Source organism: Zootermopsis nevadensis, unplaced genomic scaffold, assembly GCF_977971745.1.
Source record: "Zootermopsis nevadensis isolate Lab colony 2312 unplaced genomic scaffold, Znev_1.0 Znev_ptg000037l, whole genome shotgun sequence".
NCBI classification, from domain to species: Eukaryota; Metazoa; Arthropoda; class Insecta; order Blattodea; family Termopsidae; genus Zootermopsis; species Zootermopsis nevadensis.
The window spans coordinates 4,681,166-4,706,100 of NW_028259169.1; the positions used below are offsets into that span (position 1 = coordinate 4,681,166).

General features: G+C 39.9%; 1 protein-coding gene and 1 long non-coding RNA gene across 8 annotated transcripts; both read right to left on the reverse strand.

Annotated features, from left to right (window-relative positions):
- Positions 1-2,746: 2,746 nt before the first annotated feature.
- LOC147871858 (transcription-associated protein 1-like) lies at positions 2,747-13,256 on the reverse strand. 5 transcript variants are annotated; one of them, XM_087360050.1, is made up of 6 exons: positions 12,960-13,256; positions 12,390-12,487; positions 11,805-11,890; positions 10,806-11,534; positions 7,828-7,907; positions 2,747-3,131 (listed from the first exon to the last, which is right to left on the reverse strand). In XM_087360050.1, the coding sequence occupies exons 2-4, from the start codon at positions 12,400-12,402 to the stop codon at positions 11,199-11,201; spliced, it is 435 nt and encodes a 144-aa protein (XP_087216176.1). In that variant the 5' UTR covers positions 12,403-12,487; positions 12,960-13,256; the 3' UTR covers positions 2,747-3,131; positions 7,828-7,907; positions 10,806-11,198. The 5 variants fall into 5 exon arrangements, with proteins under 5 accessions (XP_087216176.1, XP_087216178.1, XP_087216175.1 ...); XM_087360052.1 differs by lacking the exon at positions 2,747-3,131 and having other exon boundaries at positions 7,462-7,907; positions 10,806-11,005; positions 11,352-11,534; XM_087360049.1 differs by lacking the exon at positions 2,747-3,131 and adding an exon at positions 7,462-7,700.
- A 1,274-nt stretch (positions 13,257-14,530) lies between these two features.
- LOC147871859 (uncharacterized) lies at positions 14,531-17,260 on the reverse strand. Of its 3 annotated transcripts, XR_015538235.1 has the most exons (3): positions 16,568-17,260; positions 15,234-15,461; positions 14,531-15,138 (listed from the first exon to the last, which is right to left on the reverse strand). It is a non-coding gene; the product is annotated as an uncharacterized LOC147871859 (long non-coding RNA). The 3 variants fall into 3 exon arrangements; XR_015538234.1 differs by lacking the exon at positions 15,234-15,461 and having other exon boundaries at positions 14,531-15,142; positions 16,568-17,257; XR_015538236.1 differs by lacking the exon at positions 16,568-17,260 and having other exon boundaries at positions 14,531-15,142; positions 15,290-16,557.
- Between the last annotated feature and the right edge of the window lie 7,675 nt (positions 17,261-24,935).

Consider the following 24,935-nt stretch of genomic DNA (forward strand, 5'->3'; position numbering starts at 1 on the left):
ACAAAATATATCGAAAATATTGCCTCACATTTACTCGAGGACACGACGTTCAAACACAATGACGCAGTCTATCGGAAAAATACGGAACCAAAGATAAGACGAGCCATCTGTGACGAACTCAATGGAAAGAAATCAATACTTTCGAATTGCATCGAGGACCAATCAGAAGACAGTCAGTACTGATTCTGTCTTGGAAAAGTCGGCTGGTCCCATTGGAATAGTCGCCATTAAACTACGGTTGGGATTATTCGATTTCTGTCCGTCAGTATCAACCTAACTTTGTGTTCTAGGAATAGAGTTCTTCGGGACCATTAACAAGATTAATTACCACCGTTCAATCAAGTATTAACGGGTGCTACCTACACTGAATCTCAGTGTAAGGATGTGCTGCAAACAGACCTTCTTCAAGTTTTGCTATTATTCTCGAGACATTGTTCAATGGCGCAACAAATATTCGAGCTGAGGAACGACTGGATTTTAGAGCAACACACACCTGAACGCGGTCCTAAATTCGTCAGAATCTGTCGAGAATCGATGAACCAATTTACTGTAACCTGAGTGTCAACCTATCCTAATCTTCGGAACTTATTAAAAACACAGACAGACAGACAGACAGAGAGAGAGATGCTTCAACTGAGTTAACAGTCCTATAATATTTCTTGATGATTTAGACAGGCGTAATACTTCGTTTCTCACTCTGTAAGACAATCCGAACTTGAAAACACTTAGGGAAAGAGATTCAAGAAGATTATTTACTAGCGAGTAGGGGGAAGTAATACTGATAAAGAAAAAGTTATGTAACCGGTACATTAAGCCTTCAACAGAAAATGCTAAACACCAATTAGTTCAATTCTGAAAGTTTACTTCAACGTACGTACCAAGTGCTTTAATTATGATGCCTTTTATATTTATGGATTTTCTATGATTCTCACTATAAACAGCGATCATTTCCTTAAACAGCGTTAACCAGTTGATCTTCGTAATGGTGAAGAGTTGTGTTTTCTCCGCGGTACGGACTGAATTCTTAAATATAATTCAGACGAACTATGATTCTCGGAATAAACAGCGATCATTTCCTTAAACAGCGTTAACCAGTTGTTCTTCGTAATGGTGAAGTGTTGTGTTTTCTTCGCTGTACGGACTGAATTCTTAAATATTATTCAGACGACCTACGGCTTCATGGGGTTAATGATGCTTATTTTTTCATTTCAAAGAGCACACATAAAGTTAATTTATGAACCCTCTTAGGAAGGGAATGAATTATTTCGGAAGATTTAGTAGCGGTGAGACTTAATATTAAACTGTGTTTTTGTATAAAGAGTATCCAGAGATGTGAATCAGACTGCAGTGACTCACGATAGACTCAAATTTCGGTTTCCTTGCAGTTGTAACCCTTCAGTTTCCATAACAGAGGAATTTCATTGATTAGGAAAATACATCAGGTACTCAATTTGACGATATTTTATATTACTATACACAGAATAAACTGAAAGTCCACAAAACTGCAATTTGTATTAGCGAAGAGTAATTATAACTGTTATAAATTACGCCTTCATAGCTTTCTGACTCGAGATACTGTAAACTGGTGCAGCTTTAATTCAATATATATCTCTACTGTGTTGCTACAAGTGGACTTGAATATCAACGCACTTCCTCTTGGTCTACGCTCCTGTATCCCATCACCATCCTTCGGGATACAACGCAGAACGATACTTCGTTCTGATGACTGCCTCAATCAAGCAAAGGATGTTGAAAATGTTTCTCCATATTTTGGGAACCTCTGCTCTATACAGCACTACATTCTAGCAGCTCTGTCTAATTCCATCACCGCGTAAAGAACGCCTACTCAGTCGCGTCCCTGGCAGACGGCTAATCCAAATCAATACAGACTCCGTACGCAATACTCGGTCCACCTAACACCAACAGCATTTCCTTACGAAATTTATCCAACAGAAATGAAGTAAGGACGACCAGTCAGTTTTTAAAATTTCTGTGTCTATACACGAAGAGAAAGGCTTTGACCAGTTAAACGACTGTCAGCTACACGATGACTGCCGTACATGTTTACAACAAGACAGACGCAAGAAACTGGTCTCATACCGCAAGTGTGCGTGTCCATTTGTCTGCATTTTCTCCTTTTCCAATCTTTCCCATCAACAATTCTCAAATGATCTGTAACTTTTCCTTTCTGTTTCAAACTCATAAAAGAACTCGATTCCTTACCGTACGTAGGGGGTTTCAAACATTCTTTGATTTTGGCGATATCGGTACCTTCGCGAAACCCCATCCACGTAGACCAGGCTTTACTCAGACACTACATTACCGTCGAGACATACTAATTTTTAATTTCCCACAGAACACTATCTACGAAAGTCATTATAATTTTTAATCAACCTCGAAATAATACATCACCGTACTCACCCGAGTCCATCGCTCACTGGTGCCTCATCGTTTCAGACGTCTCGAGCCAGACGACGTCACAGAGCAGCGTCCAGGAGCGAGACGTGGAAAAAACTTCAGAGGGTTCACGACGGCGATGAAGAATGATGATATCATAATCACCGTGAATGTGAAGAGGGCTCCGCCAATCACCTCAAAGCAGACATAATAACAAGAATTTATAATTACGTCGCTTCTGTACGTACGCTCTGAAACTCGATCAGTGGGCATTATCTGACAATTTCTCATTGTACTCAGCGGAGTCCTTAGTTCGCTGCTGCTGTAATATAATTTTCGGGTTGTCGTGTTAGCGACCTCACGATGTAAGCGGCCGTCATCCTCACCGCTCCGTGAACCTCAAGTCTTGAACGAGTGTCACGTGGTTGTTACCACTGACCTAGAAGGAGACGGAATGCGTGGGCAGAATCACAGAACAATCAAAACGTAAAATAAAATAATATCTCAGAATACTTAGTTCAGTGTTGCAAAGTCATTTCAGCCATCTTGTCTTGTGCGACCTAGGCCAAGTCACGTTTTATCCTCAACGTACTTTAAGAACTCTCTACTTCAGAGGACGGAATATTTCATGCAACTCACCTTGAATGACTTAAGTAGGCTCTCGTTGTACAGGACGTAGCACCCGAGGACACACAACAGGACACATGTACTCTCGCATGTGCGTTGTCACAGTCCTAGAGAAAAATATATAGACGATCTTATATCACGCCAGACACAAATGCATATAAGTCAGGGTCGTTATCTAGAGCCTCGTACTACCACCACGAAAGCTTCAACAACTCTTTGGCTGTCGAATAAATCGAGAATTAAACCAAACACAAGCTGAGACGTAATATCAAAATGGCCGACTGAAGCCCCAACTTACGTAAAGACTGCGTACATCCGCGCTGTACCGAAGCAGGAGACAGACAACCGGGAAAAACTCAACTTGTTCGGAGAAAACAAGTTTCGCGGAGCATGCTGGGAAAGGCAAAGATGAAAAACTCATCCACCGCGTGTCGGCAGAGATGAATAAGGGGCAGATAAAATTATACGTCCAGTAATAAAACACTCGAAGCGAAAATACTACGAGCAGCGAAAACTCAATGATTTAATCGAATGAAACCAAATCGCGGGACGGAGGGTGAGCCTCAGCCCCTAGACAAGATCTGTTGCCAGGTCGGTTAGTCGAAAGAGTTGGACGACTTGCCTCGCCCACGAGGTCCTGTTTCCTGTAGCGTGCGAGCGCAAAGCCAACGAGTTGGACTCGTCCGACTCGGGCGGTTCGTTGGAACCCGGCGCCCGGGCCATTGTCCGGAGCCGGGTCCGCGCCTCTGCTCGCTCAAGAAACGGCCTGGGCCTCCACCTCCCTTCGTGGGGCGCGGGGTGGTTAGGGCGCGGGGTGGTTAGGGCGCGGGGGTTAGGGCGCGGGGGTTAGAGCGCGGGGGTTAGGGCGCGTTTTGAATTCTGGTTGTGGAACCTATGTGGGATAATATGGGGATTTTTGGTGGGGAATCCTGCAGGATCGTGGGTAATATTATGTGGTGAATCCAGGGGAATATCCTGGGAATCATGGGTTGCGATCGTGGGAAATTCTGTTGGAAATGTTTGGTGGCAGATTCTGCTAGATCTGGGTAGGGAATCCTTTTTTGGGGATCCTAGGAAATCTGTGGGGAATACTAGGATGGTCATGGGGAGTCCTGGTAAATCCGAGGAATCCTGGAGGGGGTAATAGGGGATCCTAGAGGTGATTGTCTTCGGGGATCCTGCCGTGATCCTAGAGGGCAGTGTCCAGGGAATCCTGGGGTCCTAGGGGATCCTGTGGTTCCTGGGATATGGTGATGCTGCAGGGATCCTGAGGGGATGGTCCCGGGGGGGCGATCTTGGGTAGGGGTGAACATGAGGGTTGGCCCAAAGAAGGGGATAGCCCTGGGAAGGGGTGCGACTGGGGTAGTGGCCCTGGGGTAAAGGGTGTGGCCCTAGGATGGCTGGCTAGCAGAAATATTGGTGAGAAGATATAACCTTGAGATTTTTTAAGACCAGTATCTACGAAACTATTGGGCCGAATTTGTCGTGGCTTCCTTGACCTATACGTGACCTCATTTTGACATGAGTATGGTCAATCAGGTATTTGCCGTTTGGCATAAATACGTATGACCTTGAGAATTTTAAAGACCTCTATCTGGCAAACTATTGGGGCGATCTTGTCTTGACTTTGTCATGACCTTGACCTAACAGTGACATCAATGTTACAAGAGAATAATCACTCTGATAACTGATGAAGATGTGAGGGCGAAATAATGTACAACAGTGGTCCCCAACGCGGTGCCCGCGTTGATAAGGAAAGAGGTTATACTGAATAATAAATGCCGTTCAACCATGAACATTATAAAATCAAAGCACAGTTCTCTACGTACTAATGCCCATCTTGACGATTGCGAGCAGCAACATCATCCTACTCTCCCAAATTTGTAAAACTGGCCGCTGAAATGCAGTGCCAAACATCACACTAACTTCCCACTTGAGTAATAATAATTGTACTTATAAAATTAAGTATTTTTGATTGCGTGGTTTCTTGTATCAATAAACGTCGTGTTGTTTTGTGTATTATTTGGTGTCCGTATCTTATTTGTCCAGAGAAAGGAAAAAAAAGGTTGGGGACCACTGACGTAAGGCAATACATGGCAAACATTATCATCAGTGCGTTTGGTGTAATCACGCACGTCTGCTGATATCGAAGTTTCAACGTTCCTACGTGCGGATATCCGTATATCCCATGTATACATAAGATCGAGATTAAATACATTTCTTTTGTACATTCATGTATGTCTGATGGTACTCATGTTGATATGGGTTGCCATTATCCACACATTGAAGGCAGATTCATATTTATTTATGACGGACTTTGCCACAGTACGTATGTGTTTGCCGCGTGGTATTCTACGTCCATACAGCATCCAGTTGATGTGATGTGTCCAGATGGGGGGGAGGAGGTCATAAATGCAGAGGGAGTTAAAGAGAGAAAAGTAATGCCGCACCAGCTTGGCCCAAAAGTTATATTCTGAGCAAAAAATTTCGAAAAGGAATTCCCACATCTAGCATCTTAGCTTGGTAGGTCATGTAATCCTCTACTTACCCCCTCAAACCAGAACTATATTGTAAGATTTGAGGTTTCCACAGCAGATATTGTTTCTGTCATAATTGCGTTTGCGCAAATAGACTGGGAGCTTACGCCTGAATGAGGTACCCATCAACGCTTGTAGGGGGAGGTATTCCCATATGTCATTTCAGATAAATCCATTCAAACAGCACACCCAAGTTACTGCTATTCTTATGGGCACACACTCCAGAAGCATCTATACGTTAATGTGATTAAGTCAAGGTTGTGTACAATGTCTTCCGTGGTTTAATGCGTCACTGGGACATACGATTGTGTGGGTCGTATTAACCCGGTCAGTATCGCACTCCATTGCAGCAAGCTGCCACTACAAACAGTCCTACATATCGGGTGGCCATTATGTCCCATTCCACTTGCATGAATAAACGGAAAATCAGTTAACACTAACACGATATCTAGTTGCTACAGGTTGCAGCGTGAACTTGTAACTTAATCAGTACACGAACTGTAAAGAAGTTCTTGACATAATCTCGCACAGTGCTAGGACAATGGATGTAAAATAAAATGTCGTACCTTTAGTTGCAACGAAGGTAACTGTTGCGAGCAGCGCCAACTGGGACAATCATAATTAATAAGAAAGCTGGTCATGTCGTTGACCGATTAACTAACTAGATGGCTTACCGAACCAGAAGGTTCATCACCGAACTAACCAAAGCCCTCCACCGGACCCTGTCCTGGGCCAACAAAATCCAGTCTCCTTCAATTCCTATCTCCCATAGATCCCGCCTGAGATTATCCTCCCATCTACGTCTAGGTCTCCCCAGAGGTCTCTCCCCCTCAGGCTTCCCGGTGCAAACCTCTTGTCCCATCCATGCACGCTACATGCCCAGACCATCTCATTCTTCTCGACTTAATCACCCTGACAATATTGGGGGAGGAGTACATATTTTTAAGCTCGTCATTGTGCAGTTTTCTCCATGCCCCATCATCTTCTCTCCTAGGCCCAAATATCCTCCTAAACACCCGATTCTCAAACACCTGCAATCTGTGTTCCTCCCTCTGAGTGAGAGACCATGTTTCGCACCCATACCACACAACAGGCAAGATTATTGTTTTGTATATTTTAATCTTCAGGTTCTTAGAAATCAGACGGGAAGACAAAATATTTTGAACTGAGATGTAGCGAGCATTTCCGGAATTTAGTCTCCTCCTAACTTCGTCGTGAGCATCATTTTGAATCGTTTTTGTTGTTCCCAAGTATTTGAACTTTGTCACACTTTCAAAGGATTTATGAGCCACCTTAATGTCTGTCGGGTACATCATCGTGTTCACAAAAGCCCACCACCGGGGTCTATCCTGAGTCAGTTGCATCCAGTTCACTCCATTGAGACCCATCTTCGTAAGATTCGTCTTAATGTTATCTTCCCACCTACGCCGAGGTGTTCCCTTCAGGCCTTGTAAACTTTCAACTCGCCCTAAAAACATCGGCTGAGGAGCTCGTCATGCATTTTTCTCTGTTATCCGTCCCACTCCCGTTTTGGGTCCAGACATCTTCCTCGACACTCTGTTCTCAGAGCCCCTCAGTCTATGTTCCTCCCTGAAAGAGAGAGACCACGTTTTGCACCCATAAATTCTTTGCACTCAATAATAGCAAACATTCCCCGGATTTAATCTGCTGATGTAGGGAGATAATGAGAGGGAGATTTGTCGATAATTAGGCTTGTGAAACCGGAATAAAATTTCTTCTCAGTTCCCTAAAACGCTTTAATAATGTCGATGTATCAAGATATGAAAAGCGTTAGAATTATTGTTCAGAATATAAACCCCACTTCTTAGCATCGACATATTTTTATTTAGATTCTGGGATACGAAACACGTTTAATTCCTTTAAAATTGTAAAAAGTTAATTGCCTACTGGAATATTCTTTTATTATCAATGTTGCCGTGAACACACACAAGTCAATCTAATGTTAATTGAAATTGTGTTAAAAAGAAGACAAGTCTAATTCTAGTACACGAGTTCAAAAATGCAGATGAAAACAATAAATGTGATGAACAATAATAATAAATAGGAATCCCTTACCTCAAACTTTGTTCAATTGTATGAGACCACGACGTCCACCAGCAATGATCGATCTAATCAAAACTAAAATGGAAAGAGTGGAGGGCAGTTTGACAGATTTCTTAATAATTCTTTTATTAGATAAGAACTTGCGTTTTCTATATTAGTAAGAATTGCCACAAACAACATATTCCTTCCACCTAACATTTACCTTGTTACAGCTGAACCTAAACGATAACAAGCCGCTGCATCCAGTCTGTACAGAAAGTCATTATTTCACGGTCACCAACTCTGAAATGACAAATGTTCGTGTAAAAGACAGATCAATGGAAATGTCACCTTATATTTTAAACTGCGGCGTAGCTCAGACTTTTGTGTGGAAGGAAACAATCTTGGATGAAGATAAGTGCAAAATTCCTCTGACAGCATAGCCGAGTTTCCAGAAAATTTCAAAGTGCAATGGCCGTGACATTCCACATGAAACCAGATTCATTCAGAATGGAGTTGCCTCTTTCCACATCCTACGTCATTAGGAACCCTGCTTATTCCAAACTGCATTACAACACTGATATTTAAACACCGCAACCTATCTGCTGTCACACCACAGCGACCAGAATGGCATATCCAGATCACATCAGGTGTTCCGAGTAAAGGTGACGATTCTGAAAAAAAAAGTAAGACAAGTTTACTGCAATTACTGTCATCATCATTATTGCCATCTTCTTCTTCCAAACATCTGATCTGCCATATGCAACTTCCATGCTCATTCTTTTCCTTTCTGACTGCCTCACTAGAATCGTAACAAACTGGTAATATTACCAACTACAAAACATCAGTGCCTTCCTGGACAAACACGTAGTAGCTAGTTTTAACACTTTTCTTAGTATTCAAATTGAGCCGAGTTGTTTTCTAACGATTACGAGGACGAACAAGACCTCAAAACAATGTAGAAATACACGAATTCTGTCGGCCAATGTACAAACGTTCTAGGCTACGCTTCAGGAAGTTGTCAAATGTCACTTTCATAAATTACAAAGGGACCCTTTTCCCCCGCCCAGTAATGTATCCAACGCAACGAATTATGGTCGTATCACGTAGGAAGATGGTGGGGACAAACGAAGTCAAATCAGACGACAAAACGATGAAGTAAAGCAAAAGCGAAAAGCCGTTCAATATGACCTTCATGACTGTGTGTTCGTAAATAATTTGTTTCGGCTACGGTAAAAAAATGATCATTTCCTTGTTAACCAAAGCAACGCGCCATTCATTACGCTAAACTACGTTCAATTTTTCTGCTACCCTTTTTAAAACAATCCGCAAACCTACGCCCACATCTTGGGGCAGATTTTTATTCAAAGTCTTGGTTACTCGTATGGTCACATTTCCAGCAATTACAGAAGCAGCAGTTTGCCAGAAGACAACTGCCTGCCTTCTCTCCCTCGCTCCACACCCAATTCACATAACATGATGGAAGGATGACTGTAAGTGCCAAAGAAACTGGCAGGGTGCTGGGGCCACCAACCCGGTCGCAAATACTTAGACATTCTGTAATGTGGACGTGGGGATTCCCCACTAAGTAAAGGAGAGCCACCAAAAATTTCTTACTTTGAGGAAACATCTCTCCATGACACACCAGCAGCAGCAATCTCAATGTAACAAGTAGAAACACAACAAAATAAAGAAAGCAATTCTACAAAACAATATTTGTATCTGACATTACGTCAATAAACAGTTTTACGAGATGAGTTTTAGTGCACGCTGATTACTGAATTGACAGCATGTCTACACGAGAATTTCTGATTGTGGTCACAATGTTTATTAATATCCCGGGACCCCTTCAACATCGTGATCGTATGTTGATTGACTACCCAATAACAAGATCAATAAAACGTGCAACAAACAAAGCTACGTTCTACCTCCAAGAATCATACGCAAAGGAATCTTCACTCACAGACAGCTCAAACACTCTAATATTTTAACAAAAATCCTGCAAAAGAGCTGTACCACTTAAAGTCCTCTCCCTTCCATTTCAGCGCGGATTCTTACAGTAGTAGTTCTAGAAATGAAAGGAGGGGAGACACGGGTTTCGTATTGTATGCATTTCCTTCCTGATTTCTGCCCTCTAAAAAAATAACTGAGGGTTTTAGTGGGTGCGATATGGGAGCCCAAGATGAGAGGAAGGAGGGGTTATGTAAAAATATATTTATGAGGGAGCAGCTAAGGTGGTCAACGAACACCAAACAGACATCATATATCATTTCATTTCCAGGTCAACAATCTTTAACCAAGCTAAATGGTCAATAACTTCGGCCTGTCTCTCTCTCACACACACAAAAACACAATCTCTACATTCTTCCTATAAACAATCTGACTGACAACACTAACAAATTAGTCTTTCGTAAGCCAAGAACTCTTCACAACCATTTTACAGACATAAAATAACAATCCTGACAACACCAGCACTGGTACATTGTGACCCACATAAGTGGCACTGCCTTTCTATACTTGGTTCCAACCAACCAAACCACTCCTCAATCCTAATGCAAATCCCCTTACCCCACACGCAACCCCGGAATATACCAGAAGTAATACTGAGCCTCATCACATGTCCATGAGACTGACACCTGACAACTCTCAACTTATGGTTAAGTCTCAAATAAATGGAACCTCTGACAGTCATCTCCATTTTTGCAAGCAAATCCAAATTCATAACGAACACCACACCACAAACTTACAAGTTTTGTAACCGATCCCCTTGCTCAACACAGCAAACTCTCAAAATTAACCAAAAGCACAGAAAATATCCCGGCAGCTCCGCTCACTGTGCACAAAACTAAATTACTTACACTGGCAAATGCTCACTTATTAATTAGTAAACAGACCACATTAAAGGCTCCTCAGCACTGCACACATCTCACATGTAACAAAACCTTATCACAAATAGTCACCACCCTCGTCTAAAAAGGATAAATAAACCTCACATTCTGATATCCTATGAACAATATCATGAATGCCTCTAGCGTACCACAGATACTGCAATAATGCCAATCCCTCACCACATTTACGTCTTTCAACATATCAACTCTCACACTTACAATCACAACATCTAAAGTACCTAATAAAATTGGACAGACTCATCTCTCTCACACAACAACCACATCAAACACATTCTAATGCTCATGTACTCACACAACGAATGCCTGGTTCAGACCGATATCAGTCTCTTGCGGATACGAGGTTCCTTCTTTGTCCCAGCAGGTTTAATCTTCTGACATCAAGTCGGTCTGCCAACTGTTGCCGCACGTACTTCAACGCTTCTCTGGCTGGCAGTACGCGGATCACGTGGTGCTCAGTAGAATCTGAAGGATCATTCTGTTTCTCGTAATCTGCTACTCCCAGAAAGAGAAAATACATTCACATTCAAGAAATCAAGACATCACACTCTTCTAAGAACACACAGTTTTACTTCACCAAGCAGTTAACACTCCCACCTTAGCCAATGAACAAGGACCTTCCATTTTCAGAAGACAAATTCTGTCAAGTTCATTACAAACCCATTCACAAGTTAACTTTAAATACGGGTCACAACCAGCGACCTGACAAATTCTTAACTCCCTCGCTCACAGATTCATACTGGAGCCTTTCTTTCCTCCTCCCCAGCAAATTTAAAACATTCGCCAAGTGGGCCATTATTCCACACGTCATAATACTGCAACTACAAACTCTACAACTCACACACGTCACGTCAGACCCACGCAACTTCCCTTGCCACTGATTCAGTGGATATTTAACGAACAGTTCGCTTGCCGTCTGTTTGGAGCCGAGGTGTCCCGGCTTACACGGCTCCCTCTCCTCGTGCCCCATTATGACAGCAAGGGAGTCTATAAACACCAGTCGGTCCATGCCCTTCAGGTTCGCCTGTTTTGATGTCATAAAAAAAGGACGTAAATGAAAGATTAAGAAATGGCAAGCCACTACAACACAGCCAACATCTGTAGCACTTCTACTACTAAGGTGAATTCAACCGACAAGGGGCAAGAGGTAGCCGTATCAATTAGATTTATTTTCCATATCACCATCAGTAATGCCACTTTATAATGCCTTCTGGAAGCAAAGGTGGAAACTTCACCAACAGTAATATAAATTGTTTCAATGTTGAACAATCTAAATTTATAAAACTGAACTCACCAGCTGCCTGTGATATCGCCACCATTGTGCAGTGACACACAAGGAACACCGTCGTAACTCTTTCATGGCTGCAGCAACAAACACTCCTACCAACTTACACAACAGGCCTTACTGGCTGTTCCAGATATGAAGCAGACGCTTTCAACAAGTTCACGTACTAAATGTGGTTTTAAGAGAGATTTCAGGTTCTCACAGTGGTCTTTGGGTTCTAACACCACTTGGACTTACAGAAAACAAACACCGATTATGGTTTTTAAACATTTAATGGTTCGCTATATCAGCTGAAGTTATCGTTGTGACTAAGCGCAATGCCATGAGGCAGTGGGAGCATGGAGGTAAACTCCATGCATTCTCAATTATAGAACTATGTGGAGGTCAGCCTCAAAATGTGGTTCCTTAAACTGGCAAAGAAAAATCACGTTCTTCATTGTTTCTTTGTAGTCTCAATAGAAGAAATAGACAAGTTCTTTATTTCATTAAAAACATTTACTACTTTTCAGGACAAAAGGTCTTCTTCCTTCAATAATGGCATTGTAATTCAGAAAAGAATTTTATTAAACAATTTACTCAAATGGATGAACTTACCTGTGACTGCCATCTGGTGAGTGGCTCTGGCTTGCTTGTCCTGCAATCTGAACGGAATCCCATGGACTGCGGAGATCTCCACATGTGGATCATCAAAACTGCAACAGCGAATCACAATGAGTACAGATAATTACACTCACATCCTAATGTTCAATGGTCACAGCAGTGGCCAATGCAGTAGCTGCTTCCTAAATCAGCAACTGATGTAAGAGGCACAGAGCAAATGGGAAATCTGGGTTTATGATATGACAAAGAAATACATTACTTGTAGAAGCCTCCTGGTACTGGCATGATACTAAACACAAACTAATTGTGATACAGCCTCTAACGGGCTCACTGTACCAGTAAATAATGAGTTCTGGGTGCTCAGAGAAAAATCTATATCAGTGCCTCATAGACTGCCTTGGGACTCGCTTACAATTCTGCGAAGAAAAGCCAGTGATTAACAATCTGTTATGTCATGTTAGTACCATCAGGCTGGAAAAACATCTTTTATTTTGTACACTATTTTAATATCAAGAATGAGGTTAGTTTGACAATATTCTTCTGCCTCCAACTGCTCTTATATACCTTGGACAGGAGAAAAGCTGCTGCACTCTATTCTCATCATCATTAAAATTCAGGGATGCCACCAAGAAACAGCAAATTATTTCCCAGCACTGACGACGGTAGAACGGATCCGTCGTGCTTGACTTCTGAGCACTAGATGCTGTCTCCACGAACTGGAAAACACAACCAACAGTTTCAAGTTATAACGAGTAAGGAAAGTCAAATGTTTTAGTTACAGTAACTTCCATGCGGCATTGTTATAATACTTTCACGTACTGCACTTACTGTAATACTCTAAACACCTTTTCTCCACATCAGGGCGCATGTCATATTTATTTCCAGAAACTTTGGGTTTCATGGACACATAGACTTTTATTTTGCAAGTGGAAACAAGTTTGACAAATCTCAACAACACTGAAATAAAAATTAACTACAAGCATATAATTTTTGTATAGTCTATGCTAACCCTAATAAACGTCAAAAAGGAACGTAGTATACGCGTACCAAGTTATTTAATAATCTTCCACCAACAATTTAAACTCTAAATGATTTAAAGGTGTTCAAGCGTGCATTGAGAGGTCACCTCATCACTCACACTTTCCATTCTGCAGTTTATTTCACCTCTGCTGAAATTTCTTCAGTTTTATGTATATCTATAATCTATATTTAAAGTGGTTTTGCATTTCTATTTAAAATTCTGAGGTTTATGTATATTAATTTGTAATTTTTTTTAATACCTGTATTGCAGAATCTGAAGGTTATGTACATTCACATATGAAACACGTCCTTGCATTGTGTCAAAAGTACTGAGGTTTACATATATTGAATGAAGTCCTGAAGTTTATGTTTATTGTATGAAATGACTTGTACTGCATCCTTTGGATTACTCCTAAGAAGGATCTATGGAATGCAAAGAAACTCTACTCTCTAACATACCTGAATAATGCAATTCCTTATCACACACACTAATAAGGCTTTTTACATGCAAAAGAAAATAATCACAACAATGGCAGGTGTCAAAAGCTGCTTACCTTATAGAGAATAATTTCGTAAATTTAATATACTTCCACTTGCAAGTGAATTTATATTCTGCTTGCTATCATTTGTGGTGGAAAAGTTGGATAATTTTAAAAGAAATACAGATGTACATAATTGAATTACAAGATGTAAACCCTGCTAAATGTCAAAGAGGAGTGTACTTTACACGTGTCAAGTTATTTAATAATTAAAACTCTAAATTGTGATATAAATGTATTCAAGCCTGCACTGAAATTAGCTTTCATACTTGAATTGCAAAATCTGAAGGTTATGTACATTCATATGTGAAACACGTTCTTGTAATTGTGTCAAAAGTACCGAGGTTTACGTATATTGAATGAAGTCCTGAAGTTTATGTTTATTGTATGAAATGACTTGTACTGCATCCTTTGGATTACTCCTAAGAAGGATCTATGGAATGCAAACAAACTCTACTCTCTAACATACCTGAATAATGCAATTCCTTATCCAAGTAACAAACACTCCAGGTGCTTCGTTCTGTCTCGTTCTTCACATCTCCAACTCCAAATAAGCTGCTTCCCCATCACGCACACAACTGATCTTCTGAAACACTGATATTCAGACAAATTGGTCCTCCATGTCTTCGTTGATGCCAGTAAACACACACTACAGCTACAGTTCACATGAAAGTTGCTACTCAGCACATCCCCTGATCTCAAACTCCTCTTTGAGACAGACTAGGCACTCCCACTAAATCTATAACAGTACACCTCCTCGGAAAGCAAGGTATATAATCGCACGAGGGCCTGAGGTCTTCCTTGTGGCATTGTGAGGCATGCTACGAACACCCCATACTTGGTCACTAGGAATCAAAAGTGGGCAACTGTGGTGTGGTGTGGTGTGGTGGCCACATAACCAACATTACAACCTGTAACCCTAGCTGCTTACTTCTAGCTTCTTCACTGCGATAAGCTCTTGCACAAAGTTAAATCAACAGCTACTGAATTTCCACATGCAAGTCACAAAAACAGAGGCTGCCACCACGAGTCTGTGGGTCATCCCAACCGCATCGACTGATGAATTGTGTCCATCATGCACAGTGGTCATGTCAGCTACCGGAGCAAAGTCTTGCTACCTCCGTAGTAATGATGGACTCGAAACTGCATAACGGCTGAAGTATCCCATATGCTTGCATTCACGCCTACCTGAAACAAAACCATGTACAGAAATAAACATCCGCATTGAGAGACCAGTATTAATTCTTACTACGAAGGCACTCTACACCACATTAATAACCTACTGGCAACTAATCCGGCCTTTCGTGCAACCAAAATATTTCCCACTTTACGTACTTCACACAGGAGAAAGATGACAAACATCAGTTCAAATAAACTTGCAAGCATTGGAAATATAAGAGAGTAAAGCTGCACTCGACTGGGCATGCATCCTACTATCACGCCGTCCGAAGTAAACAATAACAGCAGAGGAGCTGCGCCATTTTCTCGCACGCAGGGACGGCAACGTCTGAAAAACAGCGAACACATCCCGCCACCGGCGGAGCATGAGGGATATTCAATGATCAATATGTGCGCACCCTGACGAACTGTCCTGTCATCTACCGACAATACACCTGAGGTACATGCCCGTCCGCGAACACTACACGGCACTGCCGAACCAAATGCTGACTGAAATACCACTCCAAAGACTGTAAAATTATGAAGACCTCAAACTTTATTCCGTGAATACCATTAGTGACACATCTTCTCCTTTAAAAACGACAGGAAGTAAAGAAAAAAATTAAGGCGAAACGAGCTACCAACTTCGCCTATAAGAAACCAACTACCAATCACTTCCATAACCTCAAAAATCATAAAATAATTTATGAATCCAACCACACCCAATAAACTACAGCTCAATCAACTTAGCACGAAGCACTATGAAACAAGTAGCCCACAATTTGCATCTACATCGCCTACATCCTAGGGCACATTTGTCACATAACCTGTCGGTCGCCGTTATGACACTGCTCAGATTGATACCAGACACAACTCTTGAATACCTGCACGTCTACCTATAAATCACCCAGTGAAATCGTCCACGTCCTTTCCAACACGAACTTATCCTCGTCACATTTCATGTTGGCACTCAAGACATCACGGAAATTCAGCACCGACATTCTCCCTACGCGATAATTTCTCACAAGTAATTTTGCAGAAGGGCGAAAACGTCTCGCGAGCTGAGTCATTTGAAAAGTACGACCAACATCACCTATAAGACACCAACTAATAAACATTTCCATAACCTAAATATCTTCCATCATTTATGAAAACAGGTGGGATTTCGTAAACTACAGCTCAATGAACGAAGCACTATAAACGATTATTGCATATGTCGCCACTACACAGCCCCTCTGCTACCAGGTTGTACTTCACGAGCATCTATAACACACCCAACGACCCAGCCCACTGGTGACCGTACTTCAACAACACCAACTTCACTTCGTCAGACTCCATTTTGGCACATGCAGCAATCAACACTTAATACACTACCAACAAAATTAATGCCGGCAATATTCGCTGAAAACCACTTGCAGAAAAACACACACAATCCAGAAAACTCATTGCACTTACCTGACTTACAAAAAGCAATCTCATCACTGGCAAGTCACACTTTTCGATCATAGGACAACTGCTATTGCGCATCTCCCGTTAACGACTGTTTGGAAACTCCCTCTCGGTGGTGATCACCAAGTATTCCCGTTACCTCCCGCTTTGACATCTCTTTACAGATTTACATAGAGAAAATACAAACTAAGTAATGCGTGGTCAGCACACTTTTAAAGCCCTCCTGGGTCAGAGAACGGACACCCACTATTATCAAGACTGTCCGGTATAGCTATGCCAGAGATCTTCATCACCGCACTTCCTAAACGAGTGAAACTGCAGAGCCCCCCCCCCATCTGCTTCCGAACAGATTCACAATGACTGACGTTTTGAAGATCTTTCTGTGGCATTAGCTTGAACTGAGAATGTGAAATGGGATGAAGCAGATAAAAGGAAATAACATATTCTTTCCAGGAAGCAGACTCTTATCAACGCAATGTGATTGCGGCCGACATTTCTACTATTTTACTACACTCCGTAGAACACCCCACACACATAACTAGACATCCACACCTTACACGTTCACATAATTCATATCTAAGTTGCTATCACACTTGCAACACAATTACCACAACAGAGCAAGCCCCTGTCAATGGGTTAAATTTTTAGAAATTATTCGAAAGTCAATTTTCAAAAGGCAAATATCTCCCGATCTGTAGGAATCTGAGAGACAAACCTTATGTCACTTTGAGGGAAACTATATGTCAACTTCCTGTCAGAGTCACGTCAATGTATGTCCAAGGGTTTGGAGGATAGAGACATTTAAATTTTTCGAGATTATTCGAAAGTCAATTATTAAAAGGCAAATATCTCCCGATCTGTAGGAATCTGATACACAAAACTTATGTCACTTTGAGGGAACGTATATGTCAACTTCATGTCATAGTCACGTCAATGTATGTCCAAGGGTTTGGAGGATAGAGACATTTAAATTTTTAGAGATTATTCGAAAGTCAATTTTTAAAAGGCAAATATCTCCCGATCTGTAGGAATCTGAGAGACAAAACTTATGCCACTTTGAGGGAACGTATATGTCAACTTCATGTCATAGACACGTCAATGTATGTCCAAGGGTTTGGAGGATAGAGACATTTAAATTTTTCGAGATTATTCGAAAGTCAATTTTTAAAAAACAAATATCTAACGATCTGTAATCATCTGAGAGACAAACCTTATGTCACTTTGAGGGAACGCATATGTCAACTTTTTGTCATAGTCACGTCAATGTATGTCCAAGGTTTTGGACGATAGAGACATTTAAATCTTTCGAGATTATTCGAAAGTCAATTTTTAAAAGGCAAATATCTCCCGATCTGTAGGCATCTGAGAGACAAACCTTATGTTACTTTGAGGGAACGCATATGTCAACTTCATGTCAGAGTCTCGTCAATGTATGTCCAAGGGTTTGCAGGATAGATACATTTAAATTTTTCGAGATTATTCGAAAGTAAATTTTTGAATAGGCAAATATCTCCCGATCTGTATTAATCTGAGAGACAAAACTTATGTCACTTTGAGGGAACGTATATGTGAACTTCATGTCATAGTCACGTCAATGTATGTCGAAGGGTTTGGAGGATAGAGACATATAAATTTTTAGAGATTATACGAAAGTCAATTATTAAAAGGCAAATATCTCCCGATCTGTAGGCATCTGAGAGACAAAACTTATGTCACTTTGAGGGAACGTATATGTCAACTTCATGTCAGAATCTCGTCAATGTATGTCCAAGGGGTTGGACGATAGAGACATTTAAATTTTTAGAGATTATTCGAAAGTCAATATTTAAAAGGCAAATATCTCCCGATCTGTAGGCATCTGAGAGACAAAACTTATGTCACTTTGAGGGAACGCATATGTCAACTTCATGTCAGAGTCACGTCAATGTATGTCCAAGGGTTTGGAGAATAGAGACATTTTAATTTTACGAGATTATTCGAAAGTAAATTATTAAAAGGCAAATATCTCCCGATCTGTAGGAATCTGAGAGACAAAACTTAAGTCACTTTGAGGGAACGTATATGTAAATCTCCTGTCAGAGTCACGTCAATGTATGTCCAAGGGTTTGGAGGATAGAGACATTTTAATTTTACAAGATTATTCGAAATTCAATTTTTAAAAGGCAAATATCTCCCGATCTGTATTAATCTGAGAGACAAAACTTATGTCACTTTGAGGGAACGTATATGTCAACTTCATATCAGAATCTCGTCAATGTATGTCCAAGGGTTTGGACGATAGACACATTTAAATTCTTCGAGATTATTTGAAAGTCAATATGTAAAAGGCAAATATCTCCCGAACTGTTGGCATCTGAGAGACAAACCTTATGTCATTTTGAGGGAACGGATATGTCAACTTCATGTCAGAGTCTCGTCAATGTATGTATAAGGGTTTGGAGGATAGAGACATTTTAATTTTTCGAGATTATTCGAAATTCAATTTTTAAAAGGCAAATATCTCCCGATCTGTAGGAATCTGAGAGACAAACCTAATGTCACTTTGAGGGAACATATATGTCAACTTCCTGTCAGAGTCACGTCAATGTATGTCCAAGGGTTTGGAGGATAGAGACATTTAAATTTTTAGAGATTATTCGAAAGTAAATTTTTAAAAGGCAAATATCTCCCGATCTGTAGGAATCTGAGAGACAGAACTTATGTCACTTTGAGGGAACGTATATGTAAACGTCCTGTCAGAGTCACGTCAATGTATGTCCAAGGGTTTGGAGGATAGAGATATTTTAATTTTACGAGATTATTCGAAAGTCAATTTTTAAAAGGCAAATATCTCCTGATCTGTAGGAATCTGAGAGACAAAACTTATATCACTTTGAGGGAACGTATATGCCAACTACATGTCAGAATCTCGTCAATGTATGTCCAAGGGTTTGGACGATAGAGAAATTTTAATTTTTCGAGATTATTCGAAAGTCAATTTTTAAAAGGCAAATATCTCCCGATCTGTGGGCATCTGAGAGACAAACCTTTTGTCACTTTGAGGGAAAGCATATGTCAACTAGATGTCAGAATCTCGTCAATGTATGTCCAAGGGTTTGGACGATAGAGATATTTAAATTTTTCGAGATTATTCGAAATTCAATTTCTAAAAGGCAAATATCTCCCGATCTGTAGGCATCTGAGAGACAAACCTTATGTCACATGAGGGAACGCATATGTCAACTTCATGTCAGAGTCTCAACAATGTATGTTAAAGGGTTTGGAGGATAGAGACATTTAAATTTTTCGAGATTATTCGAAAGTCAATTTTTAAAAGGCAAATATCTCCCGATCTGTAGGAATCTGAGAGACAAAACTTATGTCACTTTGAGGGAACGTATATGTCAACTTGCTGTCAGAGGCACGTCAATGTATGTCCAAGGGTTTGGAGGATAGAGACATTTAAATTTTTAGAGATTATTCGAAAGTCAATTTTTGAAAAGGCAAATATCTCCCGATCAATAGGAATCTAAGAGACAAAACTTATGTCACTTTGAGGGAACGTATATGTCAACTTCATGTGAGAATCTCGTCAATGTATGTCCAAGGGTTTGGACGATAGAGACATTTTAATTTTTCGAGATCATTCGAAAGTCAATTTTTAAAAGGCAAATATCTCCCGATCTGTAGGCATCTGAGAGAAAACCCTTATGCCACTTTGAGGGAACGCATATGTCAACTTCATGTCAGAGTCTCGTCAATGTATGTCCAAGGGTTTTGAGGATATAGACATTTTAATTTTTCGAGATTATTCGAAAGTCAATTTTTGAAAAGGCAAATATCTCCCGATCTGTATGAATCTGAGAGACAAAACTTATGTTTTTTGAGGAAACGTATATGTCAACTTCCTGTCATAGTCACGTCAATGTATGTCCAAGGTTTTGGACGATAGAGACATTTAAATTTTTCGAGATTATTCGAAAGTCAATTTTTTAAAGGCAAATATCTCCCGATCTGTAGGCATCTGAGAGACAAACCTTATGTCACTTTGAGGGAACGCATATGTCAACTTCATGTCAGAGTCTCGTCAATGTATGTCCAAGGGTTTGCAGGATAGATACATTTAAATTATTCGAGATTATTCGAAAGTCAATTTTTGAATAGGCAAATATCTTCCGATCTGTATTAATCTGAGAGACAAAACTTATGTCACTTTGAGGGAACGTATATGTGAACTTCATGTCATAGTCACGTCAATGTATGTAGTAGGGTTTGGAGGATAGAGACATATAAATTTTTAGAGATTATTCGAAAGTCAATTATTAAAAGGCAAATATCTCCCGATCTGTAGGCATCTGAGAGACAAAACTTATGTCACTTTGAGGGAACGTATATGTCAACTTCATGTCAGAATCTCGTCAATGTATGTCCAAGGGGTTGGACGATAGAGACATTTAAATTTTTAGAGATTATTCGAAAGTCAATATTTAAAAGGCAAATATCTCCCGATCTGTAGGCATCTGAGAGACAAAACTTATGTCACTTTGAGGGAACGCATATGTCAACTTCATGTCAGAGTCTCGTCAATGTATGTCCAAGGGTTTGGAGGATAGAGACATTTTAATTTTACGAGATTATTCGAAAGTAAATTCTTAAAAGGCAAATATCTCCCGATCTGTAGGAATCTGAGAGACAAAACTGATGTCACTTTGAGGGAACGTATATGCAAATGTCCTGGCAGAGTCACGTCAATGTTTGTCCAAGGGTTTGGAGGATAGAGACATTTTAATTTTACAAGATTATTCGAAATTCAATTTTTAAAAGGCAAATATCTCCCGATCTGTATTAATCTGAGAGACAAAACTTATGTCACTTTGAGGGAACGTATATGTCAACTTCATATCAGAGTCTCGTCAATGTATGTATAAGGGTTTGGAGGATAGAGACATTTTAATTTTTCGAGATTATTCGAAATTCAATTTTTAAAAGGCAAATATCTCCCGATCTGTAGGAATCTGAGAGACAAACCTAATGTCACTTTGAGGGAACATATATGTCAACTTCCTGTCAGAGTCACGTCAATGTATGTCCAAGGGTTTGGAGGATAGAGACATTTAAATTTTTAGAGATTATTCGAAAGTAAATTTTTAAAAGGCAAATATCTCCCGATCTGTAGGAATCTGAGAGACAGAACTTATGTCACTTTGAGGGAACGTATATGTAAACGTCCTGCCAGAGTCACGTCAATGTATGTCCAAGGGTTTGGAGGATAGAGATATTTTAATTTTACGAGATTATTCGAAAGTCAATTTTTAAAAGGCAAATATCTCCTGATCTGTAGGAATCTGAGAAACAAAACTTATATCACTTTGAGGGAACGTATATGCCAACTACATGTCAGAATCTCGTCAATGTATGTCCAAGGGTTTGGACGATAGAGAAATTTTAATTTTTCGAGATTATTCGAAAGTCAATTTTTAAAAGGCAAATATCTCCCGATCTGTGGGCATCTGAGAGACAAACCTTTTGTCACTTTGAGGGAAAGCATATGTCAACTAGATGTCAGAATCTCGTCAATGTATGTCCAAGGGTTTGGACGATAGAGATATTTTAATTTTTCGAGATTATTCGAAAGTCAATTTCTAAAAGGCAAATATCTCCCGATCTGTAGGCATCTGAGAGACAAACCTTATGTCACATGAGGGAACGCATATGTCAACTTCATGTCAGAGTCTCAACAATGTATGTTAAAGGGTTTGGAGGATAGAGACATTTAAATTTTTCGAGATTATTCGAAAGTCAATTTTTAAAAGGCAAATATCTCCCGATCTGTAGGAATCTGAGAGACAAAACTTATGTCACTATGAGGGAACGTATATGTCAACTTGCTGTCAGAGGCACGTCAATGTATGTCCAAGGGTTTGGAGGATAGAGACATTTAAATTTTTAGAGATTATTCGAAAGTCAATTTTTGAAAAGGCAAATATCTCCCGATCAATAGGAATCTAAGAGACAAAACTTATGTCACTTTGAGGGAACGTATATGTCAACTTCATGTGAGAATCTCGTCAATGTATGTCGAAGGGTTTGGACGATAGAGACATTTTAATTTTTCGAGATCATTCGAAAGTCAATTTTTAAAAGGCAAATATCTCCCGATCTGTAGGCATCTGAGAGACAACCCTTATGCCACTTTGAGGGAACGCATATGTCAACTTCATGTCAGAGTCTCGTCAATGTATGTCCAAGGGTTTTGAGGATATAGACATTTTAATTTTTCGAGATTATTCGAAAGTCAATTTTTGAAAAGGCAAATATCTCCCGATCTGTATGAATCTGAGAGACAAAACTTATGTTTTTTGAGGAAACGTAAATGTCAACTTCCTGTCATAGTCACGTCAATGTATGTCCAAGGTTTTGGACGATAGAGACATTTAAATTTTTCGAGATTATTCGAAAGTCAATTTTTAAAAGGCAAATATCTCCCGATCTGTAGGCATCTGAGAGACAAACCTTATGTCACTTTGAGGGAACGCATATGTCAACTTCATGTCAGAGTCTCGTCAATGTATGTCCAAGGGTTTGCAGGATAGATACATTTAAATTATTCGAGATTATTCGAAAGTCAATTTTTGAATAGGCAAATATCTCCCGATCTGTATTAATCTGAGAGACAAAACTTATGTCACTTTGAGGGAACGTATATGTGAACTTCATGTCATAGTCACGTCAATGTATGTCGTAGGGTTTGGAGGATAGAGACATATAAATTTTTAGAGATTATTCGAAAGTCAATTATTAAAAGGCAAATATCTCCCGATCTGTAGGCATCTGAGAGACAAAACTTATGTCACTTTGAGGGAACGTATATGTCAACTTCATGTCAGAATCTCGTCAATGTATGTCCAAGGGGTTGGAGGATAGAGACATTTTAATTTTACGAGATTATTCGAAAGTAAATTTTTAAAAGGCAAATATCTCCCGATCTGTAGGAATCTGAGAGACAAAACTTATGTCACTTTGAGGGAACGTATATGTAAATGTCCTGTCAGAGTCACGTCAATGTATGTCCAAGGGTTTGGAGGATAGAGACATTTTAATTTTACAAGATTATTCGAAATTCAATTTTTAAAAGGCAAATATCTCCCGATCTGTATTAATCTGAGAGACAAAACTTATGTCTCTTTGAGGGAACGTATATGTCAACTTCATGTCAGAATCTCGTCAATGTATGTCCAAGGGTTTGGACGATAGACACATTTAAATTCTTCGAGATTATTTGAAAGTCAATATGTAAAAGGCAAATATCTCCCGATCTGTAGGCATCTGAGGGACAAACCTTATGTCATTTTGAGGGAACGCATATGTCAACTTCATGTCAGAGTCTCGTCAATGTATGTATAAGGGTTTGGAGGATAGAGACATTTTAATTTTTCGAGATTATTCGAAAGTCAATTTTTAAAAGGCAAATATCTCCCGATCTGTAGGAATCTGAGAGACAAACCTAATGTCACTTTGAGGGAACATATATGTCAACTTCCTGTCAGAGTCACGTCAATGTATGTCCAAGGGTTTGGAGGATAGAGACATTTAAATTTTTAGAGATTATTCGAAAGTAAATTTTTAAAAGGCAAATATCTCCCGATCTGTAGGAATCTGAGAGACAGAACTTATGTCACTTTGAGGGAACGTATATGTAAACGTCCTGTCAGAGTCACGTCAATGTATGTCCAAGGGTTTGGAGGATAGAGATATTTTAATTTTACGAGAAAATTCGTAAGTCAATTATTAAAAGGCAAATATCTCCCGATCTGCAGGAATCTGAGAGACAAAACTTATATCACTTTGAGGGAACGTATATGCAAACTACATGTCAGAATCTCGTCAATGTATGTCCAAGGGTTTGGACGATAGAGAAATTTTAATTCTTCGAGATTATTCGAAAGTCAATTTTTAAAAGGCAAATATCTCCCGATCTGTAGGCATCTGAGAGACAAACCTTATGTCACATGAGGGAACGCATATGTCAACTTCATGTCAGAGTCTCGTCAATGTATGTTAAAGGGTTTGGAGGATAGAGACATTTAAATTTTTCTAGATTATTCGAAAGTCAATTTTTAAAAGGCAAATATCTCCCGATCTGTAGGAATCAGAGAGACAAAACTTATGTCACTTTGAGGGAACGTATATGTCAACTTGCTGTCAGAGGCACGTCAATGTATGTCCAAGGGTTTGGAGGATAGAGACATTTAAATTTTTAGAGATTATTCGAAAGTCAATTTTTGAAAAGGCAAATATCTCCCGATCAATAGGAATCTAAGAGACAAAACTTATGTCACTTTGAGGGAACGTATATGTCAACTTCATGTGAGAATCTCGTCAATGTATGTCCAAG

Bases quoted from the DNA above. Each gene is read 5' to 3' on its own strand.
- LOC147871858 (XM_087360050.1), bottom strand. The intron at 11,535-11,804 runs GTGAGTTCAGTT...ACATCAAAACAG, and splicing joins GGCGATATCACAGGCAGCTG to GCGAACCTGAAGGGCATGGA.